Source organism: Pristiophorus japonicus, unplaced genomic scaffold, assembly GCF_044704955.1.
Source record: "Pristiophorus japonicus isolate sPriJap1 unplaced genomic scaffold, sPriJap1.hap1 HAP1_SCAFFOLD_270, whole genome shotgun sequence".
In the NCBI taxonomy this organism is placed as follows: domain Eukaryota; kingdom Metazoa; phylum Chordata; class Chondrichthyes; family Pristiophoridae; genus Pristiophorus; species Pristiophorus japonicus.
Genome location: NW_027252450.1, coordinates 354,506 through 379,092, shown reverse-complemented (window position 1 = coordinate 379,092; position 24,587 = coordinate 354,506). Strand labels below are relative to the sequence as shown.

At 42.8% G+C, this 24,587-nt stretch overlaps 1 protein-coding gene across 1 annotated transcript; it reads left to right on the top strand.

The window, feature by feature from the left end:
* Positions 1 to 7,179: 7,179 nt before the first annotated feature.
* Positions 7,180 to 23,795, top strand: LOC139247333 (Fc receptor-like protein 2). The gene is made up of 5 exons (XM_070871600.1): positions 7,180 to 7,279; positions 20,573 to 20,692; positions 21,770 to 22,048; positions 23,009 to 23,296; positions 23,689 to 23,795. Exons 1-5 carry the CDS (start codon positions 7,180 to 7,182, stop codon positions 23,793 to 23,795), a joined length of 894 nt encoding a protein of 297 aa, XP_070727701.1.
* Positions 23,796 to 24,587: the final 792 nt, after the last annotated feature.

Below are 24,587 nucleotides of genomic sequence, written 5' to 3'. Positions count from 1 at the left end.
TGCATCTTTAATTACCACCGATTCTTAATAACTTCACATTAATTGTGGGACCATGTCAGCCCAAAATAGTTTCACAGCTTAATACGGTACATCTTAAAATATGTTGTTATTGATGCATGTTTTATTCTTGAGCTTATAATGGTTCAAGTGTTTAATTTGTTGTACAACACATGAAATCCACCCTGTGGAAAAAATTGTCCACTTTGAATACTTTAACCATTCACCCTATTGAATCGGAGCTGTACAGAAGGCCCAGGTTCTACACATCTAATAGTGTAATACAGACACATCTGCATTGATCGTTGACCAATTTGCAATTATATTTGCAAATTTTGCAGCTACATGCAGCGCCTTGGTGGTGTGACTGCTGTAGTCTGAGATGCGACCAAAGATTTGGATGAGGGAATTGAATACAATATCTCCACGTTTGCAGATGACACTAAGCTGGGTGGCGGTGTGAGCTGTGAGGAGGACGCTAAAAGGCTGCAGGGTGACTTGGACAGGTTAGGTGAGTGGGCAAACGCGTGGCAGATGCAGTATAATGTGGATAAATGTTAGGTTATCCATTTTGGGGGCAAAAACACGAAGGCAGAATATTATCTGAATGGTGGCAGATTAGGAAAAGGGGAGCTGCAACGAGACCTGGGTGTCATGGTTCATCAGTCACTGAAAGTTGGCATGCAGGTACAGCAGGTGGTGAAGAAGGAAAATGGTATGTTGGCCTTCATAGCTAGGGGATTTGAGTAGAGGAGCAGGAAGGTCTTACTGCAGTTGTACAGGGCCTTAGTGGGGCCTCATCTGAAATATTGTGTTCAGTTTTGGTCTCCTAATCGGAGGAAGGACTTTCATGCTATTGAGGGAGTGCAGCGAAGGTTCAGCAGACTGATTCCCGGGATGGCAGGACTGACATATGAGCAGAGACGAGATTGACTGTGCCTGTATTCACTGGAGTTTAGAAGGATGAGAGCGTATCTCATAGAAACATAAAATTGTGACGGGACTGGACAAGTTAGATGCAGGAGGAATGTTCCTGATGTTGGGGAGGTCTAGAACCAGGGGACACAGTCTAAGGATAACGGGTAAGCCACTCGAGCCTGCTCTGCCATTGAGGTATCGATCAAGCATTGAATGTCACGGTTGATCTGTACCTCAAATCCATTTACACACCTCTGCTCAGTATCCTTTGATATCATTACTCAACTGAAAGCTTTCTATATCAGTCTTGAATGCCCCAATTGGCCCATTATCACGCTACCTATTTGGGGAGTGAGGTGCGGATTCTCATTTTTTTCTCGTTCCTGCAATGTAGGCAGACCTGGCAAGGCCTAGCAGTTATTGCGCATCCCAATTGCCTTGGGAAGGGGCTGGTGAGCCGCCTTCTTGAACCGATGCAGTCCATGTGGTGAAATAGCTACCACAGTGCTGTTAGGGAGGGAGTTCTATGATTTTGACGCAGCTTTTGAAGGAACGGCGATATATTTTCAAGTCAGGATGGTGTGTGACTTGGTGGGGGAATTTTCAGGCGATAGTGTTCCCATGTGCCTGCTGCCATCGTCCTTCTAGGTGGTAGAGTGTTTGGGAGGTGCTCTTGAAAATGCCATGGCGAGTTGCTGCAATGTATGGTAGATGGTAACACTGCAGCCATCGTGCGCCGGTGGTGGAGGGAATGATGTTTCAGGTAACTTCTCGTTACGTGAAAATTCTCTTCCAGATTTCCTATCTCTAATTTTAAAGATATACCCACTCGCTCTTGACAGAGCAATACCTCACAGCTGCTGAGGTTTATATCATTTCAATTTTTCCCATTTGCCTTTGATCTGGCAGTGAGTTTTCCAATTATTCCTCAGGCAATAAGGATCTTCAAAAAACAATTCATATTTTTTCTTGAGAAGGTAAAATTTAAATAATTTAACACATTATTATGTAACATCTACTTGAACTGACCTGCTTTTTTATGGCTGGGTATCAACTCTTTAAAAAAAGATAGACACTGCAAGTAATGTAGCGACAGAGTCATCTCCTGGACTAGTTTCAAGCCCCGATCTGGGTCGGTAGAAATTTTGCAGGTTGTTTCCCCGAAATAGCCTGAGTTTTACCTTGTTTTTCTCCTTGACATTGTTTCCGGTGGGGTGCAGAGTGTACACAAGGTATCCCCTGTGGCCAGGCTGGATAGAGCTAAGTGCCTTTATCTCTCCATCATTGTACATATGCAACTGAACCGAAAATCTGATGGCATGTGTACATTTGTGGCAAATATGGTTCTGTTTATTCTGCATCCATGCGAAAGTCGAGCAGATTTCCAGCTTAGCAGCTTCTGTCAAACATGAAAATGGGTACAGATAATCAGCAGTTTTCTTCTCTTTTACAGTGCAACTTACTCATCATGGATCTGCAAGAGGTATGATGACAATAATCCTTATTAGAAATAGAAATTCAGTTTGTTGAATGGTCACTTCTTATTTATAGCTATCGGACAGTGCCGTAAATTTCAGCTGCTCGGCCGGGCGTAAAACTGACGTTGCCGATTCGCCACCAATTACAGAAACGCCGAATGTTTAATTTCACTGATTCACTGGGAATGTAAATCGTGTGGTTTAACTATCATTCGACCAATCCAAAACCCACTTTTGAGCCTCAGCACCAAGTTAATACCACAATATTTTAAATACAAAATAACGAGTGGGAAAGTGTGGAACAGCTGACCCAGTACTCAACAACAAGTACTTTTATTTATATAGCGTCTTTAACATAGTAAAACGTCCCAAGGCACTTCAAAGAAGTTTTATAAGATTAAACAGATACATTTGGCACCCAGCCACACAAGATATAACGGCAGATGACCAAAGGCTTGGCTAAAGAGGAAGGTTTTAAGGGGCGTCTTAAAGGAGGAAAGAGAGGTAGAGAGACGGAGAGGTTTAGGGATGGTGTTCCACAGCTTCGGGACCAAGCTCGAATGGTTAAGCAGTTATAATCAAGGTTGCTCAAGAGGGCAGAATTTGAGGAGTGCAGACATCTCCTGGGGTTGTGTGACTGAAAGAGATTGCAGAGGTAGTGAGGGGCAAAGCCATGGAGGGATTTGTAAACAAGGATAAACTTAGTAAGATAATGAATCTAAAGGCAGATAAATCCCCTGGAACTGATGGCTTGTACCCTAGGGTCTTAAGAGAAGTAGCGGCAGGGATTGTGAATGTATCGGTTGCAATTTACCAAAATTCCTTGGATTCTGCGGAGGTCCCAGCAGATTGAAAAACTGCAAATGTAACGCCCCTATTTAAAAAAGGATCCAGACAAAAAGCAAGAAACTATTGACCAGTTGGCGAAACATCTGTGGTTGGGAAGATGTTGCAGTCCATTATTAAAGAAGCAGTAGCAGAACATTTGCAAATCAAGATTCAGGCAGAGTCAGCATGCAATCATGAAGGGGTAAGTCACGTTTGACAAATTTGCTGTAGTTCTTTGAAGCTGTAACGAACAGGGGAACCAGTAGATATAGTGTAGTTGGACTTCCAGAAGGCATTTGACAGGGTGCCACGTAAAACGTTATTGCACAAGATGAAGGTTCACGGGGTTGGGATAATATATTAGCATGGATAGAGGATTGGCTAACTAACAGAGAACAGTGAGTCGGAATAAATGGTTAATTCTCTGGTTGTCAACCAGTAACTAGTGGGGTGCCGCAGGGATCAGTGCTGGCACCCCAACAATTAACAATCTATATAAACGACTTGGAAGAAGGGCCTGAGTGTCACATAGCCACGTTTGCTGCTGATACAAAGATGGGAGTAAAAGCAATGTGTGCAAAGTACACAAAAAATCTGCAAAAGGACATAGACAGGATAAGTGAGTGGGCGAAAATTTGGTATATGGAGTATAATGTTGGAAAGTGTGAGGTCATGCAGTTTGGCAGAAAAAAATGAAACAGCAAGTTATTATTTAAATGGAGAAAGATTACAAAGTGCTGCAGTACAGCGGGACCTGGGGGTACTTGTGCATGAAACACAAAAGGATAGTATGCAGGTACAGCAAGTGATCAGGAAGGCCAATGGTATCTTGGCCTTTATTGCAAAGGGGATGGAGTATAAAAGCAGAGAAGTCTTGCTACAGATATATAAGGTATTAGTGAGGCCACAGCTGGAATACAGCGTGCAGTTTTGGTTTCCATATTTATGAAAGGATATACTTGCTTTGGAGGCATTTCAGAGAAGGTTCACTCGGTTGATTCCTGGGATGAGGTGGTTGACTTACGAGAAAATGTTGAGCAGGTTGGGCCTCTACTCATTGGAATTCAGAAGAATGAGAGGTGCTTTTATGGAAACGTATACGATTATGAGGTGACTTGACAAGGTGGATGCAGAGAGGATGTTTCCACTGATGGGGGAGACTAGAACTAGAGGGCATGATCTTAGAATAAGGGGCCGCCCATCTACAACAGAGATGAAGAGAAATTTCTTCCCTCAGAGGGTTGTTAATCTGTGGAATTCGGTGCCTCAGAGAGCTGTGGAAGTTGGGATTTTGAATAAATTTAAGACAGAAATTGACAGTTTCTTAAACGATAAGTGGATAAGGGGTTATGGGGAGCGAGCGGAGAAGTGGAGATGAGTCCATGATCAGATTAGCCATGATCTTATTAAATGGCGAAGCAGGCTCGAGAGGCCATATGGCCTACTCCTGCTCCTATTTATTATGTTCTTATGTACTTTTGTTCTTATATTAAGCGGTAGCCAACGTAATTCAGCGAGCACAGGGTGTGGTGGGTGAGCGGGACTTGGTGCGATTTAGGGCACAGGCTGCCGAGTTTTGGATGACCTCAAATTTACGTCGTGCAGAACGTGGGAGGCCAGCTAGCAATGCGTTGGAGTAGTAAAGTCTAGAGGTGACAAAGGAATGGATGAGGGTTTCAGCAGCAGAATAACTGGGATGGAGGCGGGCAATGTTACGGAGGTGGAAATTGCAGGGTTTAGTTATGCCATGGATATGTGGCCGGAAGCTCATTTCGCATTCAGATATGACACCGAGGTTGCGAACAGTCTGATTTAGCCTCAGATAATAGCTAGGGAGAGGGACGGCGTCAGTTGTAGGTGATGCGGTTTCTGACAGTAACCAAAGAAAATGACTTTGTTCTTCCCAATATTTAATTGGAGAAAATTTCTGCTCCTCCAGAACTGGATGTCGGACAAGCAATTTGACAACTTCGCGAGCATGGGGGCTTGGAGAGAAGTGGTGCTGAGGTAGAGCTGGGTGTCATCAGCGTACATGTAGAAACTGACACCGTGCTTTCGGCTGATATCTCCAAGGGCCAGCATATAGGTGAGAAATGGGAGGGGGGCAAAGATAGATCCTTAGGGGACACCAGAGGTAGCAATGCGGGAGTGGGAAGAGAAGCCAGTTAGATTTTCTGGCTACGATTAGATAGATAAGACTGTAACCTGTCCCACCCAGCTGGACGATGATGGATAGGCGTTGGAGGAGGATGGAGTGGCCAACTATGTCAAAGGCTGCAAACAGTTCCAGGAGGGCGAGGAGTGAAAGTTTACCTTTGACATATTCACAAAGCATGTCATCTGTGACTTTGATGAAAGCCGTTTCGGTACTGAGGCAGGGGCAAAGAGAAGATTGAAGGGATTCAATCTTTAAACTTCGGGAACGATGGTCACAGATTTGGGAGGCGCAAACACTTTCAAGGACTTTGGATATGAAAGGGAGGTTGGAGGTGGGTCGATAGCTAGCGAACACAGTGACGTCAAGGGGTGTTTTTTTGAGGAGAGGGTTGATGACCGCAGATTTGAAGGAAAGGGGAACAGTACCCGAGAACAGTGAACCGTTAATAACGTCAGCTAAAATGGGCGCCAAAAAAGAAGTTGGGTGTTCAGCAGTTTAGTGGCAATAAGGTCAAGGGAGCAGGAAGTGAATCGCATGGACAAGATGAGCTTGGAGAGCTCAAGAGCGGAGATGAAAACGAAACTAGAGAAAGATACGAGTTTAGGCTTAGTGCAGGGGGGAGCTTCCGAGGAATTTTGGCTGAGTATGCTACGGGAAAGAAGGAAACTTACAGCGGTAGCTGGTCGGAAGATCTCAATCTTTGAGACAAAGAACTCTACGAGCTCCTCACACTTGTTGCTGGAGGTGAGTGTGGTGGTGACAGAGGAGAGGGGTTTCAGATGGTTAGCAGTAGAACATAGTAGCCGGGTATTATCTTTGCATTCCAGAATGATCCTGGAATAATAAGCAGTTTCTGCAGACAAGATAGGATCCGATAATGCTTTATGTGTTCGAGCCAGATCGGGAGGGAAATGGCTAAACCAATTGTCAGAGAATCATAGAATCATAGAACTTTACAGCATGGAAGGAGGCCATTTCATTCCATTGTGTCCAGGCCAGCCGACCAAGATTTATCCAGCCTTATCCCACTTTTCAGCTCTTGATCCATAGCCCTGTAGACTGCGGCACTTTAAGTGCACATCCAAGTCTTTTTTAAACGTGGTGAGGGTTTCTGCCTCTACCAACCTTTCAGGCCGTGAGTTGCAGAACGCCACCGCCCTCTTGGTGAAGAAAGCTACCCTCAAATACCCTTTATACCTCCTCCAATTACTTTAAATCTATGCCCTCTGGTTGTTGGCACCTCTGCCAAAGGAAATAAATCCTTCCTATATAATGTGTCCAGGCCCTTCATAATTTTATACACCTCAGTCAGGTCTCCCCACAGTCTCCTCTGTTCCAATGAAAAGAGACAGCGCATTTCCATTCTTTCCTCATAGCTAAAATTCTCCAGTAAAGGCAACATTTTTGTAAATCTCCGCTCCGCCCTTTCCAATGCATTCACATCTTTCCTGTAACATGGTATCCAGAACTCCACACAGTACTTCAGCTGCTGCCTAACCAGTGTTTTATACAGTTGAAGCATAACATCCTTGCTCTTGTATTCTTTGCCGCGACAAAATAAATTCGCCACATCCATTCAAGTCTGCACCCCTTGGACTTGCGGGAGGAATGTGACGGCAGTAAAATGGGGAACGATCATGGTGAGAGAGAGTATTGGTTTTAAGAGGGACTAGGGCGTCCAAGGTGGTGGTGAGGGTGTGGTTGAGCACATCATATTATTTATGATATGAATATTTGCTACTGTAATGTCAGTACATTGATGGATGTGTAGATAATCAGTCCTCTGAATGAGTAATCGAGATGTTTGATGAAGGCAATGTGGTTGATGTAGTGTATAGGGACTTGCAAGATGCGTTTGGTAAAGTATTACATAATAGACTTGTTGGCAAGATTGAAGCCTGTAAGATTAAAGGGACAAAGGCAGTGTGGATAACAATTGGCAGAGACACACAGCAGATAGTAGTCGTGAACCGTGGAGATAAAGAATGGAGGGCAGTCTACAATGGTATGCCCCAGGGGACGATATTACGATCACTTCTCTCTTAGCTGGACATTTACGTTAAATTTGAGGATTATTCGTGATTACGTGGGAAAACATTATAATTTAGACACCTTGGCAAGTATCTGAAGTCCATACTGCAAGGGCTTTGAGTGCCCAATGTAGCCGTGCGGTGAGTGGTTTTTCTCTTGGTTGCTCCTGTGAACGCTCAGCAAAGGTCAGTGGAGACCCTTCCACTTTCATTTCCGTACCCACAGGTTGCTGGACAATTCCCTGGGCATCCCCACACTCATATCACTATCGGCAGACCTGCATCTGTGTACAAAAGCAGGACGGTGAGTCGGGTGGGTATGTTCAGGCCTGACGCCAAAGTCGGTTTCCCTTCGACCATGGCAGCCCTCAAGGGAGCCGGCTTTTGAACAAAGTTGGTACTGGAGCTTGTGAGCCGATACTCTGCCAAACAAATCTTTCAGAGGATGCGTGGGTAGCCTAAATAAATAAAAAGTAAAGTGCTTATTTCATTTCATGTATGCCCTACCAAATCCTGCCTGCTGATCATAGAAACGCAGAATCAGAGTGTAACATGGCACAGAACCTGACCATTCGCCCCATCGATTCTGGGCCGGCTCTTTCGAAGAGCAATCTAGTTAGATCCACTCTCCAAATCTTTCCCCATATCCATGCAATTTTTTTCTTCTTCAAGTATTTAACCAATTCACTTTTGAACCCTATTATTAATTTATTTCCATCTGCAAATCAGGCAGGCATTCCTAATTTCGCCTGTTTTCCCAATCACCATAAATCTGTGTCCTCTTGTTATCGATCCATTGCCTTTGGAAACAGTTTTTCTTTATCTACTGTATCTGAAACCTTCAACAATTTAAACACCTCTATCAAGTCTCCTCTTAGCCTTCTATGCTCTGAGGAGAAAAACCGTAGCTTCTCTAGTAACTGTAATCTCTCATCTCTGGACTATTCTACTTTTGCTTTCCTTCGCCCACTCGAAAGCCTTCACGGCCTTCCTATGGTGTGGTGCCCAGAATTGTGCAGAAGAACATAAGGAATAATATAGGAATAGGTCATCGGAAAGTTTCTCTAATGGTCGGCCAATCCGAACCCCCGTTTTAAGCAAGAGTTCCAAGTTTAAAAACTGCTACAATACAATAAAGACAGAGTAATGAATAGGAAAGAGTGGACTAGTTGAAATTTTATTTCTGTCAATTGAGTAAATAGATGGATGGATATTCAGCTCTTTGAATGAGTAATAGAGAGGGTTGATAAAAGCAATGTTGTACATCGGGCTTTCCAAGAGACGTTTGATTAAGAATAACATCATGGACTTGTTAGCAAGATTGAAGCTCGTGGGATTAAAGGGGCAGAGGCAGTGTGGTTAACAAAACTGGCAGGGGCACACGGCAGAGAGTAGTGATGAACGATTGTTTTTCAGTCTGGAGTGCAGTGTGCAATGGTATACCCCAGGGTCAGTTCTATTTTGCCTGGACAAATATGTTAAACTTGAGGATTATTTGCGATTCTTAAGGAAAATGTGGATACGTTTGCCTGCATCCGAAGTAAATGCAGCAAAATTACACACTGTGCTAACGTTAAGGGCTATGAGTACCCAATGAAGCGGTGTGATGGGAGTTTTCTTTCTTGGTTGCTCGCGTGAACGCTCAAGAAATGTCGGTGGAGAACCTTTAGTTTTCATTTCCTTAACCACGCGCTGCTGGACGATTCCCTGGTCGGGCCCATCCTCAAAACAGCTGGCCTGTATCAGGAGCCCTTCTAGCTGATGATCATATAAATATAGAATCATAAAGTAACACAGCACAGAACGTGGCCATTCGGCCGATCGAATCTGCGTCGGCTCTTTCGAGGAGCAAACAAGTTAGTCCCACTCCCGCGCTCTGTCCCTATATCCCTGCATTTTTCTGCTTCAGGTTTTTAACCAATTGTCTTTTGAAACCTGCAATTTAACGAGTTTCCATCACCAAATCATGCAGTGCATTTCGCAAGTCGCCTTTTTTTTGCAATTCGCCTTACGTTCTGGGTATCGACCTATTGCTTTTGAAAACACTTTACCTGCATCTATTGTATCGAAACTGTACAACAATGTATACACCTCTATCAAATCTACTCTTAGCCCTTCTCTGTTCTAAGGAGAACAACCCCTGCTTCTCCAGTAATTGTAATCCCTCATCCCTGGACCATTCTCGTATTTATTTCCTGTGCCCACTCCAACGCCGTCACCTCTTTCCTCAAGTGGGGTGCCCAGAATTAGAAATAAGAACATAATGAATAACAGCAAGAGTAGGTCATACGGCCCTTCGAGCCTACTCTGCAATTGAATAAATTTACGGCTGATCTTCCACTTCAACTCCACATTCCCGTCCAATTCCCATATCACATGATGCACTTAAGAATCCGAAAAAAATATGAATCTCAGTCTTGAATATTGTAAACGGCCGAGCATCTACAGCTCTCCGGCGAATGGACTTCCATTGATTCACCACCCTCTGATTGAAGACATTTCTGATCACCTCAGGCCTAAATGGCCGACACTTGCCCGGAGCCAATGCCACTTAGTTCTAGACACTGCAGCCAGGGGACAGGGCTTTTTAGCATCTACTCCAAGCACATTGAGAATCGGTTATGTGTTTAGGAGGTTACCTCTCATTCTTCTAATCTCCTGAGGATACAGGCCCAAACTACTCAATTTCACCTCATAGGACAGCCTTCTCATCCCAGAGATCAATGTAGTGAACCATAGTTGCACCCCCTCCAGGGCAAGTGTACCCTTCTTAGGAAAGAAACTAAAACTGTGCACAGTACACCAGACGTGATCTCACTAAAGTCCTATTCAATTGTAAAAAGGCTTCCTTACGATTTTACACCAAATCCCTTGCAATAATGTTAACATTTATTGTTTCATGTACGTGGACACCAAAATTCTCCTGAACATCACCATTTGCTATATAAATCGAAGATGCTGGAAGTACTGAGTAAATCACACAATATCTGTGGAGAGAGAAACAGAGTTAAACTTTCAGATCGATGACCCTTCGTCAGAACTGGAAAAGTTAGAAATATAACAGGTTTTTAAGCATGTACAGGACAGGAAAAGAAGGGAGGAAAGGAATCAACAACGGGAAGGACAGTGATAGTGTGGAAGGCAGAAGAGATTAACAGACAAAAGCAATGATGGTGCACCACCAAACACATCCTCCTGTCCCCTGCCCTTTCAGCATTCCTAAGGGACCGCTCCTTCCTCGACACCTTGGTACACTCCACAATCACCCCCAGCACCCCCTCCCCTTCCCACGGCACCTTCCCGTGCAAGCACAGAAGAGGCAACACTCCTTTTACCACTCCTACACTTCCAACCGTCCAGGGTCCGAAACATTCCTTCCAGATGAAACAGCGATTTATTTGTACTTTTCAAGTTAGTATAATGTATTCGCTGCTCACGGTGTGGTCTTCTGTACATTGGGGAGATCAAACGCAGATTGTGTGACTGCTTAGCAGAACCACTCTATTCAGTCCGTAAACATGACCCTGAGTTTCCGGTCACCTATATCTTTAATTCTCCTCTCCACTCCCAATCTGACCTCTCCACCTCCGGCCTTCTACACTGTTCCAATGAAGCTCAACGAACAGCACCTCATCTTTCGTTTAAGCACTTTACAACCTTCTGGATTAAATATCGAGTTCAACAATTTCAGAGCGTAATCCCTGCCCCAATTATTATGTATTTATTATTTTATAATTAATTACACTTTTTCTTCTTTTTTTCTGTAATTTTCTTTCCCATCGCAGCTGTTGACGATTTTTGCATTTCTATCCTATCTATACTCATCTTTTGTATCTTAACTTGTACCATTGCCATCTCATTTTGCCTTGCATCATCCTACCATTTATCTCTTAATCTTTTCTGCCTTCCACCCTATTATGGGCATGTTATTATTTTCTCCCATCCCGCTTTCCCCGCTCCTACACTTGCTTAGAAACCTGTTACATCTCCAACTTTTTCCAGTTCTGAAGAAGGTTCATCGACCTGAAACGTTAACTCTGATTCTGTTTGCATAGATGCTGCCTGAACAGCTGAGTATTTCCAGAATGTTCTTTTTTATTTCAGATTTCCAGAATCCGCAGTATTTTGCTTTTGTACCAACATTTAATACTTTATCAACATTTAAAAATATTCTGTTTTTCTATTCTTCCTAGCAAAGTGAATAAACACAAATGTCCCCACATTATACTCTACCTGCCAGCTTCTTGTCCACTCACTTAACCTATATATATCCCTTGTTCACTCTTTGTGTCCTGCTCATAGCTTGCTTTCTCACCAAGGTTTGTATCATTAACAAACTTGGAGAAATTACACCCGGTCCCTTCCTCTAAGTCATTAAATTGTAAATAGCTGAGGCCTAAGCACTGATCCTTGCAGCACACCACTAGTAACAGGCTAACAAGCTGATAATAACACATTCATTCCATTCTCTCTTTTCTGTCCTTTAACCAATCCAGTATGCATGCTAATATATCGCACTTATTATATAAGCCCTTATCTTGTTCAACAACCTTTCATGTGGCATCTTGCCTACTGCGTTTTGCAAATTCAAATATACCACATCCACTGGTTCCCCTTAATCTGTCCTGCTCGTCACATCCAGAAAAAAACTAATCGATTTGACAAGCACGATATCCCTTTCATAAAGCCATGTTGACTCTGCCTAACCATATTGAATCTGAATATGCACTCGGAGGCTTCCCGGTATCGAATTACTCTGAATCATGAGAAAAATACGAATCTACCTGATGGGCCCGGATGATCGTCAACTTGCAGGTATGCGCCACAATCAGTACACATGAAGAGAGAACCATGGATCCCAGTGGCACAGGCGGTTCACAAGTGCTCCTTAGATCATGTAGGCCAGGCCAGTTAGAAATGGGGAACCGCATTATGATTATGGGGATTCAAATAACGCACAGAATCCCAAATGCTTAATAGTAATCCCCTAACAAACATGGTTACGCACCAGTTAAATAAAAATACGTTTTTCCATGTTTAACATTAATAAAATAAAATAAAATAAAATGCAAAGCAAAGAGCAACAGAGCAAAATATTTGAAAAATGAATGTAAACATTGTAAAGTGGTTAAAAGAAAATAAATAATTGTAAAGATTTGTTATGTTAAAATAATCTTTAAAATATTTTATTATTAGTTTAGACACGCTGGTAAAAGAAGGTCTTACACCAGATATAAGAGTTTCCCGAGCATTCGCTGGGCAGTGTTTGGGCAAATAGCACATCCCTCCACAAGCGAATGTCCTTTTGCTGGGCAGACGGAGCACCTGTCAAGCTGAAACTTGAGAGAGATTGCAACCTACAGGTTTTCGCACATGCGCAAACTCGGAACTTGTGGGGCACTTACGGCTACATTCATGGTCATAAACCCTGGAAATTCCGGGTCGAGATGATTTTCTGAGTGTGCTGTTACCATTTCCTTAAATTGGATTCGAGCCTTTTCCCAACGATTGATGTCAGGCTAACTGGCCTGTAGTTGCCTGTTTTCTCTCCACCTCCTTTCCTAAATAGCGATGTTACATTTGGTATGTTCTAGTCCACGTAGACCGTTCCAGAATGTAGGTAATTTTGGAAGGGTGAAAGCAATGCATCCAGTACTTTTGCAAGCATCTCTTTTGGAAACCTAGTGTGTACTGCTTCAGGTCCAGAGGATTTTCAGCTTGTAATACTATTATTTCTCCAGAATTTTTATTGATGTTCTTCACTCTCATTAGCCCCTTGGTTCCCAACCTTTTTTGATATGCTGCTTATTTCTTCTACTTTGAAAACAGATACAAAATATTAGTTTAAACCTTCTGCCATTGCTTTATTGCACATTATAATTTCACCATTCCCAGCTTCTACATGACCCACGCTTACTTTTGGTACTCTCGTTACCTTGCAGAAGCTCATGCAATCTGTTTTTATAAGTCCTTCTACGTTACTCTCACATTTTATTTCTCGCTTTCAATCAATTTTTTGTTCATCCTTTGATGGTTTTTAAAACAGTCCCAATTATTCACCTTACTACTCTTCCTGAAAACATTAAAAGCCTCTTCTTTAAAAATTACACTATACAACAACAACAGCTTATTTCCTTTACTTCTGTAGTTAGCACGGGTGATTCACTTGTCCCGTGGAGGTTTTATTTCTCAATGCAATATATATTGGATGAGAATTATGAAATATTATTTAAATATTCGCCATTGTTAATATTCAATCTAATTTCCAAATCTACCTGAGCCAACTTGTGCCTCAAATGTACTTTTATTTATTTAAATTTACTACTCCAGTTCCGGACTTAAGTACGTCACTCTCGAAATTAACGTGAAATTATCTCATATTGTGAAACTTTTCCTTCGAGGATCCTTTACTATGAAATTACCAATTTACCCTGTCTAATTACACAAGCGAATATCTAAAATATCCTGTGCCCTGGCTGGTTCCACAACGTATTGTTCTAGGAGTCATCCCATCAATTCATCCAGGACACAATATCTCAGCTGGGGTGGAAATCTTGTTTTGAATGTGTGTAGCATAATTTCCTGGTTGTACTCTATGCTTCAATTTATCAAGCCCCGTATTCATTTGTTTTGTAACTGCTTTGTTAATCTGTCCTGCCAACATTCCCCAATTTTGCATAAAAACCCACATTTCGCTGTTCTTTCGCCCATATAATATTGTACCATTCTTCCGTTCAAAATGTTTCACATCACACTTTTCTGCGCTAAATTCCAAATACTAGTCCTTCAATCTATTTTTGTAGTCTTGAAGTCTATCACTATCTTACTCTTTGCTACATTTCCAAGTTTCTTGTAATCCGCAGATTTAGAAATTGTGCACTGTAAAGCCATGTCCAAATCACTGATGTATAACAATTTCAGCAGTGGTCCTAGTACTGTATACCTCCCTCCAGTCTGAAAAAGCGCCATTCACCACACTGCTCTGTTTTCTGTGCCTTGGCCAATGTTGTATACATGCTGCTTTTAGGGAATGTGGGCGTTGTTGGCAACCCCAGCGTGTATTGCCCATCTGTAACTGCCCTTAACAAGGTTGTGGTGTGGCGCCATCTTGAATACAACTGAAGGCTTCCCTAAGCCATTTCGAAGGATGGTTAAGAGTCAACAACATTGCTGTGGGCCTGGAGTCACATAAAGGCCAGACCGGGTAAGTGCAGCAGATATCCTTCCCGATAAGACATTAGTGAGCCAGATGGGTTTTCCGACAATCCAGCAGTTGCATGGTCTGCATTAATAGCACTTTATTCCGCAGTTATTGAATTGTAATTATTGCGTTGCCATGGATGGATTCGAAGTGATGTCTCCGGATCATTATCCAGTCTGATTGGTCCTACAGCCTAAACATGATGCCACTGTATGCTAATGTCCCTTTTATCGTTAATTTTGCTCGCCAGCCTATAAATTGGTATTTTATGAAACGTTTTTTTAAAGTCCATTTGCAGAGCATCAGCGGCATTGCCTTCATCAAACCTCTCTGTTACTACATCGAGTCAGTCAAAAACGGTTTGCCCTTGACAAATCCGTGATGGCGCTCGTTTATTAATCCATGGTTGTCCAAGTGGATGTTAATGTTCTCCAAGCTACGGTTTCTAAATTCTTCCCCATCACTAACTGATCTGTCATTTCCAAGTTTATCGTGCTCCCCTTTTCGGAACAAGGGATAAACAATTGGAATCCTCCAGTCTTAGGCACACCCCTGTAGCTGAGGAGTTTTGGTAGATTGTGGTCTGTTCTTCCACCAATGAAATCCAATGCGAGGAATTCCAAGAGCAGGTAAAGCGGCCAAGCATTAATCTGACAACACCAAGGCTGCTTTCGGACCTACTCACATTCTCTATGAAAGGGCACGTTACTGTCTGAAGAGAGTCGCTAATTTCATGCTACCATTGTAACTTTAAACCGACTGCAATCGTTAAGAGTCTGAATGCCCCTTTTGACTGTTAACAGGAGAAAAGCGCCGGAACTGTAGGGTCTACTAAACAGCGCCTGTTTCTATGGTTTGCAAACCAGCACAATCCCCTACCAACATCAGCGGATGTTTTGTTAGTGTATGGTAAAGTGTAGCTGAGTTAGGCAAATAGCTGAGGCCATGAAGATTTTCTACATTCTGTCTTTTATGGGCACTATGCAGCGCTTCATCCTGTGCCCGCTGGGTGACGCAAAATGCACATAGAGCTGGATGTAGTCCTTCCAGATGGGGTGGTTTGTTCCCCATAGAACCCGCTGGAACTTCAGTCATTTGAAATTAATGGCATAAATATATGGTTGGTTCTGCAACCAAAACTGACTCCTTAGTGGTGGAATCCTGATTGCGTGCTCTGCGTAGGCGATGCTTAACGCCCAGGTGCCGAACACTGAAATGCACCTCTGTGTCTTGGATGAGCTACAACCTCCTCGGTTGAACATGAAATCTCCCAAACTAGTTGTCTTAAGCCTTCATTAAAAATGTTGCTTCCTTGCCAACCACTCCTTTACCTCTCCCCAGTCAAGCTGCAAGTCTGACAGAGAAGGTATGCAATCGTAACATCCTACTCTGCAATAATCTGATATTCGACACATCCCCCATAACACCGACTCCTACCCCGGCCTGACACATTCTAACCTGCGCCTGGCTTATTTTCTTTAGTTCAAGGCGTATCATAAATGTAAGTTATTGTCGTATTCTCTTTACATAGTAAGAGAAAGATGATTTTAAATTGCAAGCACTCTGGCCTTAGAGGTGACAATACCATTCACTGAGCTGAATATAAACGAAGCCAATTCCATAATAGAATTCACAGGAAAATGAGAACGTTGTTAATAACTCGGCCCCACACAGCATGCACATAACAGCCCAATGCCCGTGATATTTCTCATGTCCAGTCGCCGGTTAGTTCCCGGTCAAACGGGGATGTATTTACATTTACCAGCTGTTACCAACACAGTTCCAAACTAAGAAGAGCTGGGGAAAATTTTGGGCAAGTGCTGCACGCGTAGAGCAACATTAATAAACTCCAAATGCAGCCATCATTAAATTCAATGTCAATTGACCACTGCTTCCAATTTGTTCTTTATTTGTCCTAGACACGATTGTAGTTAGGATTGCAGATGAGGGTAGAAACAAGTATAATGATAGTCGATTGCTGAAATAAGTTACATCTTGAGTCAAATATATTCGGTTTGGTTTAGAAGTAGTTCTTAGAGTAAGTAAAGCTGATGACAATCTATAACTGCAAAACTTTGCACCCAATATTAGATGGCAATGTGAACTTACAGATTGAGCCGTTTCCGGTTTGGGAAGGAGGTATTCTGGAATGTTTATATCACGCTTGAATATTTATCTGTATTACAGGTTTAGCAATCCGATAAGTTCTGAATCTCTACAAAATTATATATATCAGTGTGATCTCTGAAGAACATGTTCGCGTTAGGTCATATCATGTTTATCTAAAAACGTGCTATTTAAGCCAATATTCCAATATTTAACCCAAGGCTGATCTCCTCCCCTACCAGCGCCAGCAGATTCCGCTCGCCCCTCCCCCCCCCCACCCCGATGCCACATCACATCGGAGGAGAAGTCAGTGGTTCACCTCTATACCAGCATGCTGCATCTAAATGCTGCCTGGAGTTTTTTTTCTCACGAAACCGGTACATCACCCTGACTCTCCCCTCAAAAACAATGCAGAGGAGTTGGGAAAAAGGACTAGCAGATCTGCCTGGGAGCCTGGACCAACAGTGGTGTGCCAGCGGATGGCCATTTTGTATGGATAGAATCCAGCAGTTTGCTCCTCTCCCTTCTATGTTGCTCTTTTCTTTGCGGTATTGGGGCGGGTTTAGACGCAGCCTCCAAATAATATCTGGAGACGATCCCCTTGGATGTCTTTGTCATCGCAGCGGGTGCATTGTGTCATCACCGATCCATCGCCCTGGCCATGAGAAGCCCGAGTCTATTTTATTTCAGATAGTGACAGCTGAGCTGGCGGCTGTGTGGTGATGCCGATGTACATTTGTGGAGCTCACCATGGTTGCAATAGCTGGTGAGACACAGCAGAGAATGGCTGAAACAGAACAGTTCTATTGGAGGATTCCAGTTGAAATATATGTCTTGCCGAGCGTGGGTTTACTGTTACAGCAAAATATATATTAATTGGATAAATGTCTCCGCAAACAAAGCAGCGAGAGGAATTCCCTAACAATATAGCAATGCTGCCTGCTGTAGAGTTCCACTGATTATCATTTAGTATAGACGCCCCTCGTGTATTGGCTTGTTCTTATTATTAATCTCTGCTTTTTCTTTAACTCTGTGATAGGAAGCGTTATCTGTCATCCCACATTCTGTTTTCATAGAACTCTTCTCCAAACCTAATCTGAGGACTGAGCCTGAACTGGAATTATTTGAGGGAAACCAGTTAAAATTGATCTGCTTTGTTCAAAAATTCTGGACCAATATCTTGCTTCAATACTCATTTTATAAAAATGGAGAAGCTCTGACTCTTTCTTCAACAGAAGGGCAAAAAACGTTAGTGGGAGTTGTGTACAGACCTCCAAAACAGTAGTAGTGATGTTGGGGAGGGCATCAAACATGAAATTAGGGGTGCGTGCAATAAAGGTGCAGCAGTTATAATGGGTGACTTTAATATGCACATAGATTGGGCTAACCAAACTGGAAGCAATGCGGTGGAGGAGGATTTCCTGGAGTGCATAAGGGATGGTTTTTTAGACCAATATGTCGAGGAACCAACTAGGGGGGAGGCCATCTTAGACTGGGTGTTATGTAATGAGAGAGGATTAATTAGCAATCTCGTTGTGCGAGGCCCCTTGGGGAAGAGTGACCACAATATGGTGGAATTCTGCATTGGGATGGAGAATGAAACAGTTAATTCAGAGACCAGGGTCCAGAACTTAAAGAAGGCTAACTTTGAAGGTATGAGGCGTGAATTGGCTGGGATGGATTGGCGAATGATACTTAAGGGGTTGACTGTGGATGGGCAATGGCAGACATTTAGAGACTGCATGGATGAATTACAACAATTGTACATTCCTGTCTGTCGTAAAAATAAAAAAGGGAAGGTGGATCAACCATGGCTATCAAGGGAAATCAGGGATAGTATTAAAGCCAAGGAAGTGGCATACAAATTGGCCAGAAATAGCAGCAAACCTGGGGACTGGGAGAAATTTCGAACTCAGCAGAGGAGGACAAAAGGTTTGATTAGGGCAGGGAAAATGGAGTATGAGAAGAAGCTTGCAGGGAACATTAAGACGGATTGCAAAAGTTTCTATAGATATGTAAAGAGAAAAAGGTTAGTAAAGACAAACGTAGGTCCCCTGCAGTCAGAATCAGGGGAAGTCATAACGGGGAACAAAGAAATGGCGGACCAATTGAACAAGTACTTTGGTTCGGTATTCACGAAGGAGGACACGAACAACCTTCCGGTTATAAAAGGGGTCGGGGGGTCTAGTAAGGAGGAGGAACTGAGGGAAATCCTTATAAGCCGGGAAATTGTGTTGGGGAAATTGATAGGATTGAAGGCCGATAAATCCCCATGGCCTGATTGACTGCATCCCAGAGTACTTAAGGAGGTGGCCTTGGAAATAGTGGATGCGTTGACAGTCATTTTCCAACATTCCATTGACTCTGGATCAGTTCCTATAGAGTGGAGGGTAGCCAATGTAACCCCACTTTTTAAAAAAGGAGGAGAGAGAAAACAGGGAATTATAGACCGGTCAGCCTGACATCGGTAGTGGGTAAAATGATGGAATCAATTATTCAGGATGTCATAGCAGTGCATTTGGAAAGAGGTGACATGATAGGTCCAAGTCAGCATGGATTTGTGAAAGGGAAATCATGCTTGACAAATCTTCTGGAATTTGTTGAGGATGTCTCCAGTAGAGTGGACAAGGGAGAACCAGTTGATGTGGTATATTTGGACTTTCAGAAGGCGTTCGACAAGGTCCCACACAAGAGATTGATGTTCAAAGTTAGAGCACATAGGATTGGGGGTAGTGTACTGACATGGATTGAGAACTGGTTGTCAGACAGGAAGCAAAGAGTAGGAGTAAATGGGTACTTTTCAGAATGGCAGGCAGTGACTAGTGGGGTACCGCAAGGTTCTGTGCTGGGGCCCCAGCTGTTTACACTGTACATTAATGATTTAGATGATGGGATTAAATGTAGTATCTCCAAATTTGCGGATGGCACTAAGTTAGGTGGCAGTGTGAGCTGCGAGGAGGATGCTGTGAGGCTGCAGATCGATTTGGATAGGTTAGGTGAGTGGGCAAATGCATGGCAGATGAAGTATAATGTGGATAAATGTGAGGTTATCCACTTTGGTGGTAAAAACAGAGAGACAGACTATTATCTGAATGGTGACAGATTAGGAAAAGGGGAGGTGCAAAGAGACCTGGGTGTCATGGTACATCAGTCATTGAAGATTAGCATGCAGGTGCAGCAGGCGGTTAAGAAAGCAAATGGCATGTTGGCCTTCATAGCAAGGGGATTTGAGTACAGGGGCAGGGAGGTGTTGCTACAGTTGTACAGGGCATTGGTGAGGCCACGCATGGAGTATTGTGTACAGTTTTGGTCTCCTAACCTGAGGAAGGACATTCTTGCTATTGAGGGAGTGCAGCGAAGATTCACCAGACTGATTCCCGGGATGGCGGGACTGACCTATCAAGAAAGACTGGATCAACTGAGCTTGTATTCACTGGAGTTCAGAAGAATGAGAGGGGACCTCATAGAAACATTTAAAATTCTGACGGGGTTAGACAGGTTAGATGCAGGAAGAATGTTCCCAATGTTGGGGAAGTCCAGAACCAGAGGTCACAGTCTAAGGATAAGGGGTAAGCCATTAAGGACCGAGATGCGGAGCAACTTCTTCACCCAGAGAGTGGTGAACCTGTGGAATTCTCCACCACAGAAAGTTGTTGAGGCCAATTCACTAAATATATTCAAAAAGGAGTTAGATGAGGTCCTTACTACTAGGGGGATCAAGGGGTATGGCGAGAAAGCAGGAATGGGGTACTGAAGTTGAATGTTCAGCCATGAACTCATTGAATGGCGGTGCAGGCTAGAAGGGCCGAATGGCCTACTCCTGCACCTATTTTCTATGTTTCTATGTTTCTAACAGCAAACTATAAGCATATGGTGGCAGCTTCTTTGAACGACTCGGGGACTTACCTGTGTGAAGCAAATGCTTTCTACCACGGGGTGAAAAAGAAGAGTGATGAGGTTTCCGTTTCAGTAAAAGGTCAAATTAAACCAGCTGTAATAACTGTCCATCTTTCATGCAAATAATTCTTCATTGGATTATAGTTGTAAAAGTATGGGAGGAATGCAATCTCGTCAAGGACGTACCCACAAGTTTACCAGGCAAAATGTTAATTTTCAATTTGATCTGTTTAAATGATTGTGCCACGTTGTTCTTACACAATCTATGCATTTGATGAATATCATACTTATAAGGACTCCAAATTAAGGACAAGTGCACACTTCCAGTCGGTAATATTAGCGTCCTGCAATAGTGCAGATGGGCACTATAGAATGTGCTGCCCATTATATGTCCCACACGTTTTTGGTTCCTGTCATCTTCAATTGACTGACAGTCATGCGTGCTGTACAATTGATGCAAGATTCGAAACCGTCTGTTTTACCCCATGGGCCCCAACGAAGAATTACCTCCTCCGTTTCTGTCTGGGTGAAGCAGCAATGAGCAGAACACAGTTAGGAGTAGTAGAGAGTTTAATCAGGCCATATCTTTCCACTTAATACTGCCCAAAATATTCTATTTTAACTACTCATAAAATTTAAATCCGAGGGCGCAAAGGTTTATCAGCAGAAAATTGGCCTTTGTAGTATGTAAAGAGTGATCAATCTACTACCTCCGGTTCTGCGCTGAGGCCAGAGATAAATTTTCATCCCCTCCAATTTCAACAGAGCAGGGAGGAGGGTGAGGCAAAATGCCTGTAGCTACTGATGTCTGAATGTCTGCTGCCTCGGATTCCTTTTCCTCTTCGTTAGATTGTGCCAATCATAAATCGAGCTTTGCATTTTCAAAGGAGCAAACAATCTGAAAACTAAGTGGAAGTTGCAACAATGATGAAGGAGACTTCAGTATTTAAGATCTGTGCATCAACTGGGTAGGGAGCACAGTTCAAATTCTTGATGGGGGTTTTGAGGGTGTTGTGCAGGGGATAATCCTCTCGTACCCAAGGATATCTGTGCCTTTCATTGTTCTGATCATTGAATGGTGTTTCACAAACACAGGAATGCATATTCTGTGATAGATGCGGAAACTGGAAATTCCATATTTTGTTCTATTTTGTAGAGGTCTTCTCCAAACCTGTTTTGAGTGCTGAGTCTGAAGTTAAATTGTTTGAGGGCCAACAGTTGAAACTCCTCTGTTTGGTAGAAATATCTCGCTCCAGTTCTTCTTTGAGATACAAATTTTACAAAGATGGACAAGCTCTCAACTTTGCGGAAGACCACAACTATTATATCAAGGAAACATCTCGGCCAGACGATTCGGGGAGTTACCTGTGTGAAGCAACTACATGGAACAGTGAGGTGAAGAAGCTCAGTAACCCTGTTTCTGTTTCAGTCAGACGTGAGTAAAATTTGCTGCAATTACTAATCATCTTTCTTCCACATAATTCCCAACAAATCCTCACACGGGGATTCGTCAGTCTACTGCGGGAATTACCTTTGTGTTTTACACGCATTGTTTAAATCAATAAATACATCAGTGCCTAGAGAACAAGAGTAACAATAAGTGTGTGTTTGTGCAGGACATTCGTTCGGCCACATTCACTGGTTACAATTTAGGGCCTTAATTCTGAAGATGATATTCAAAAGAAAGAGTTACGAAATGATTGTTAAGCGTCTTTCACGGCGCCCCGAAGTCCAAAAGCACTATATAGCTAATGAAGTGCTTTTGAAGTGTGGTCATTATTATAATGTAGGACATTAAAAATACAGAAGGCGGGCAGGGCTGACTCGCCAGGGAAGGAAACCTTTATTCTTCAGGTTAGACTTGAGCCTCTGGGATTAATATTAAAAGAGTAAGCAGGACTAACAGGAACATGTTTTAGTGTTTTTACACGGAAGTGTGAGGATAAAGTAAATAAGGCAATGTGTTTCCATTGAATGCGAGGTCAGGAAAAAGGGATTATCAAAGCATAATTATCACTAAAAGCGGGAGGATAGAGCTTAGTACAACTTACTTTCAGCAGACGAGTGCTGAATGGAATGGATTGCCACGTGGAGTGGTGGATTGGGCACCATTGCATTCTGGTAGAGTAGTGTTTATAATGCAGAGTTCCTGCCTTTGATTCTTAGAGTCAGTATGATTCAGGATCAGACCAGAGATAGTCGGGTGGCCACAGGTGGACAGCAATCGGAAACATTGTAGTTCCAGGATCGGGATTTCCTCAATTCGGACGCCACATATTGGTGTGGTAAACTAAATGATGAGGCTCTTAGTTATGATGAGAGTTCTATTTGACTTTAAAAGTGACACAACATATTCTACCAAAGCAATTTGACTCTCAAGTAATTATACTTACAGGAATCCCAGTGTCAAAACCGGAACTCACAATCAGCCCAGGAACAGAGCTAATAGAAGGAGACACGGCGTCGATAGCCTGTTCAGTGTCCAACGGTTCTACCCCGATTAACTACATTTTTTACAAACAGACGAATCAAGAAATCTATCGAGAGGCGTCCAACCTACCCAAAAGTATTTACCAAATCGGTCACATCAAGAAAAGCACCGAAGGAGATTATAGTTGCGGGGTTTCAAACGAGGCGGAAGAACTTCCTCAACACAGCGAACCCGTTGCAGTTTCAGTGATAGGTGAGTTATTTTCAATTCCTCAGTGGTGGAACGAAGCACGTGATTGCAAGGCTGATGAGATGAAGTGTTGCTATTTGAGCGTTAGGTCTGAAGGTACAATATTGCTTCAACACCCATCTGTTTGAAGGGAGATATTAACACAACTAAATGAATAGGTGAAGATACAGGTCCTATATTCCCTGGAGTTGGATGAATGAGTGGCAAGCTCATTGAAACGTATACAATCATTAAGGGGTTGACAGGACAGCTGCTGGGAGGAATTGTTCCCTGGCTGGCGAGTTTAGAACTCTGGGCCACTGTGTCACGATAAAGGGTCAGCTTTTTAGGACTGAGATGATGAGAAATCACTTCACTCAAAGGGTTGTGAATCTTTGGAATTCTCTAATCCACAGACTGTGCACGTTCAATCATTGAGTATATTCAAGGCAGAGTTGGATGGATATTTATGATACTAAGAGAATGGATAAAGGGACAAGGCAGAAAGGTGGAGTTGAGGTAGAAGATCAGACATGATAATTTTGAATGATGGAGCACGCTCGAAGGGACGAATGGCCTACTGCTGCTCTGAGTCGTATGTTATTATTTTCTTAAGTCTGGCATTAGCCTCTTCGTTTACGTTTCTGAGTTCAGTGTCACATTCAAACGTTGAAATTATGCTGTGTATAACCAAGTACAGCTCATTAATTTATATGTTTCTGTGCCTGGTCAAATTTAATATCCATACTGACACTGTCCCTTTACTCTCATGGACATTAATTTTGATAGTCCAGATGCTCAACATGAACCACAGTAGGATCATCAATCCTCTCCATTATTACATAATAGATTTTAATCAAGTTACTCATCACGATTTTCCTTGAACAAATCCGTGCTAACTTTCAGTTATTCAGCGAAACTTTTCTAAATGCCAATAAATGTTGTCCTGCATTAGTGTCTCCAAAAATTTCCCAACTACCGACATTAGGTTGAGTGCACTTTAGTGGCTAGGTTAATCTCTCTCCCCTTTTGTAAACATTTGCAATCCTCCAGCATTCTGGAATCCGTCGCCACCGCCCTGACTGCACATAACTGAGCAGGTTGGATGATCGGAACCAGAACCTCTGCAATTTCATCTCTTCCCTCACTAACTAACAATGCATCCTTTCCGGAATGGTATTTTTTTCTTTGAGATGTGCCAACCTTTTATCTAATTTTATCTGATCCAACTTTGCTACTACCTCCTGCTCTACTGCTGTACTGGTAGCATTCCATTCTCCATTTAAGACAGATGTAAAGTTTTAATTTATTACCT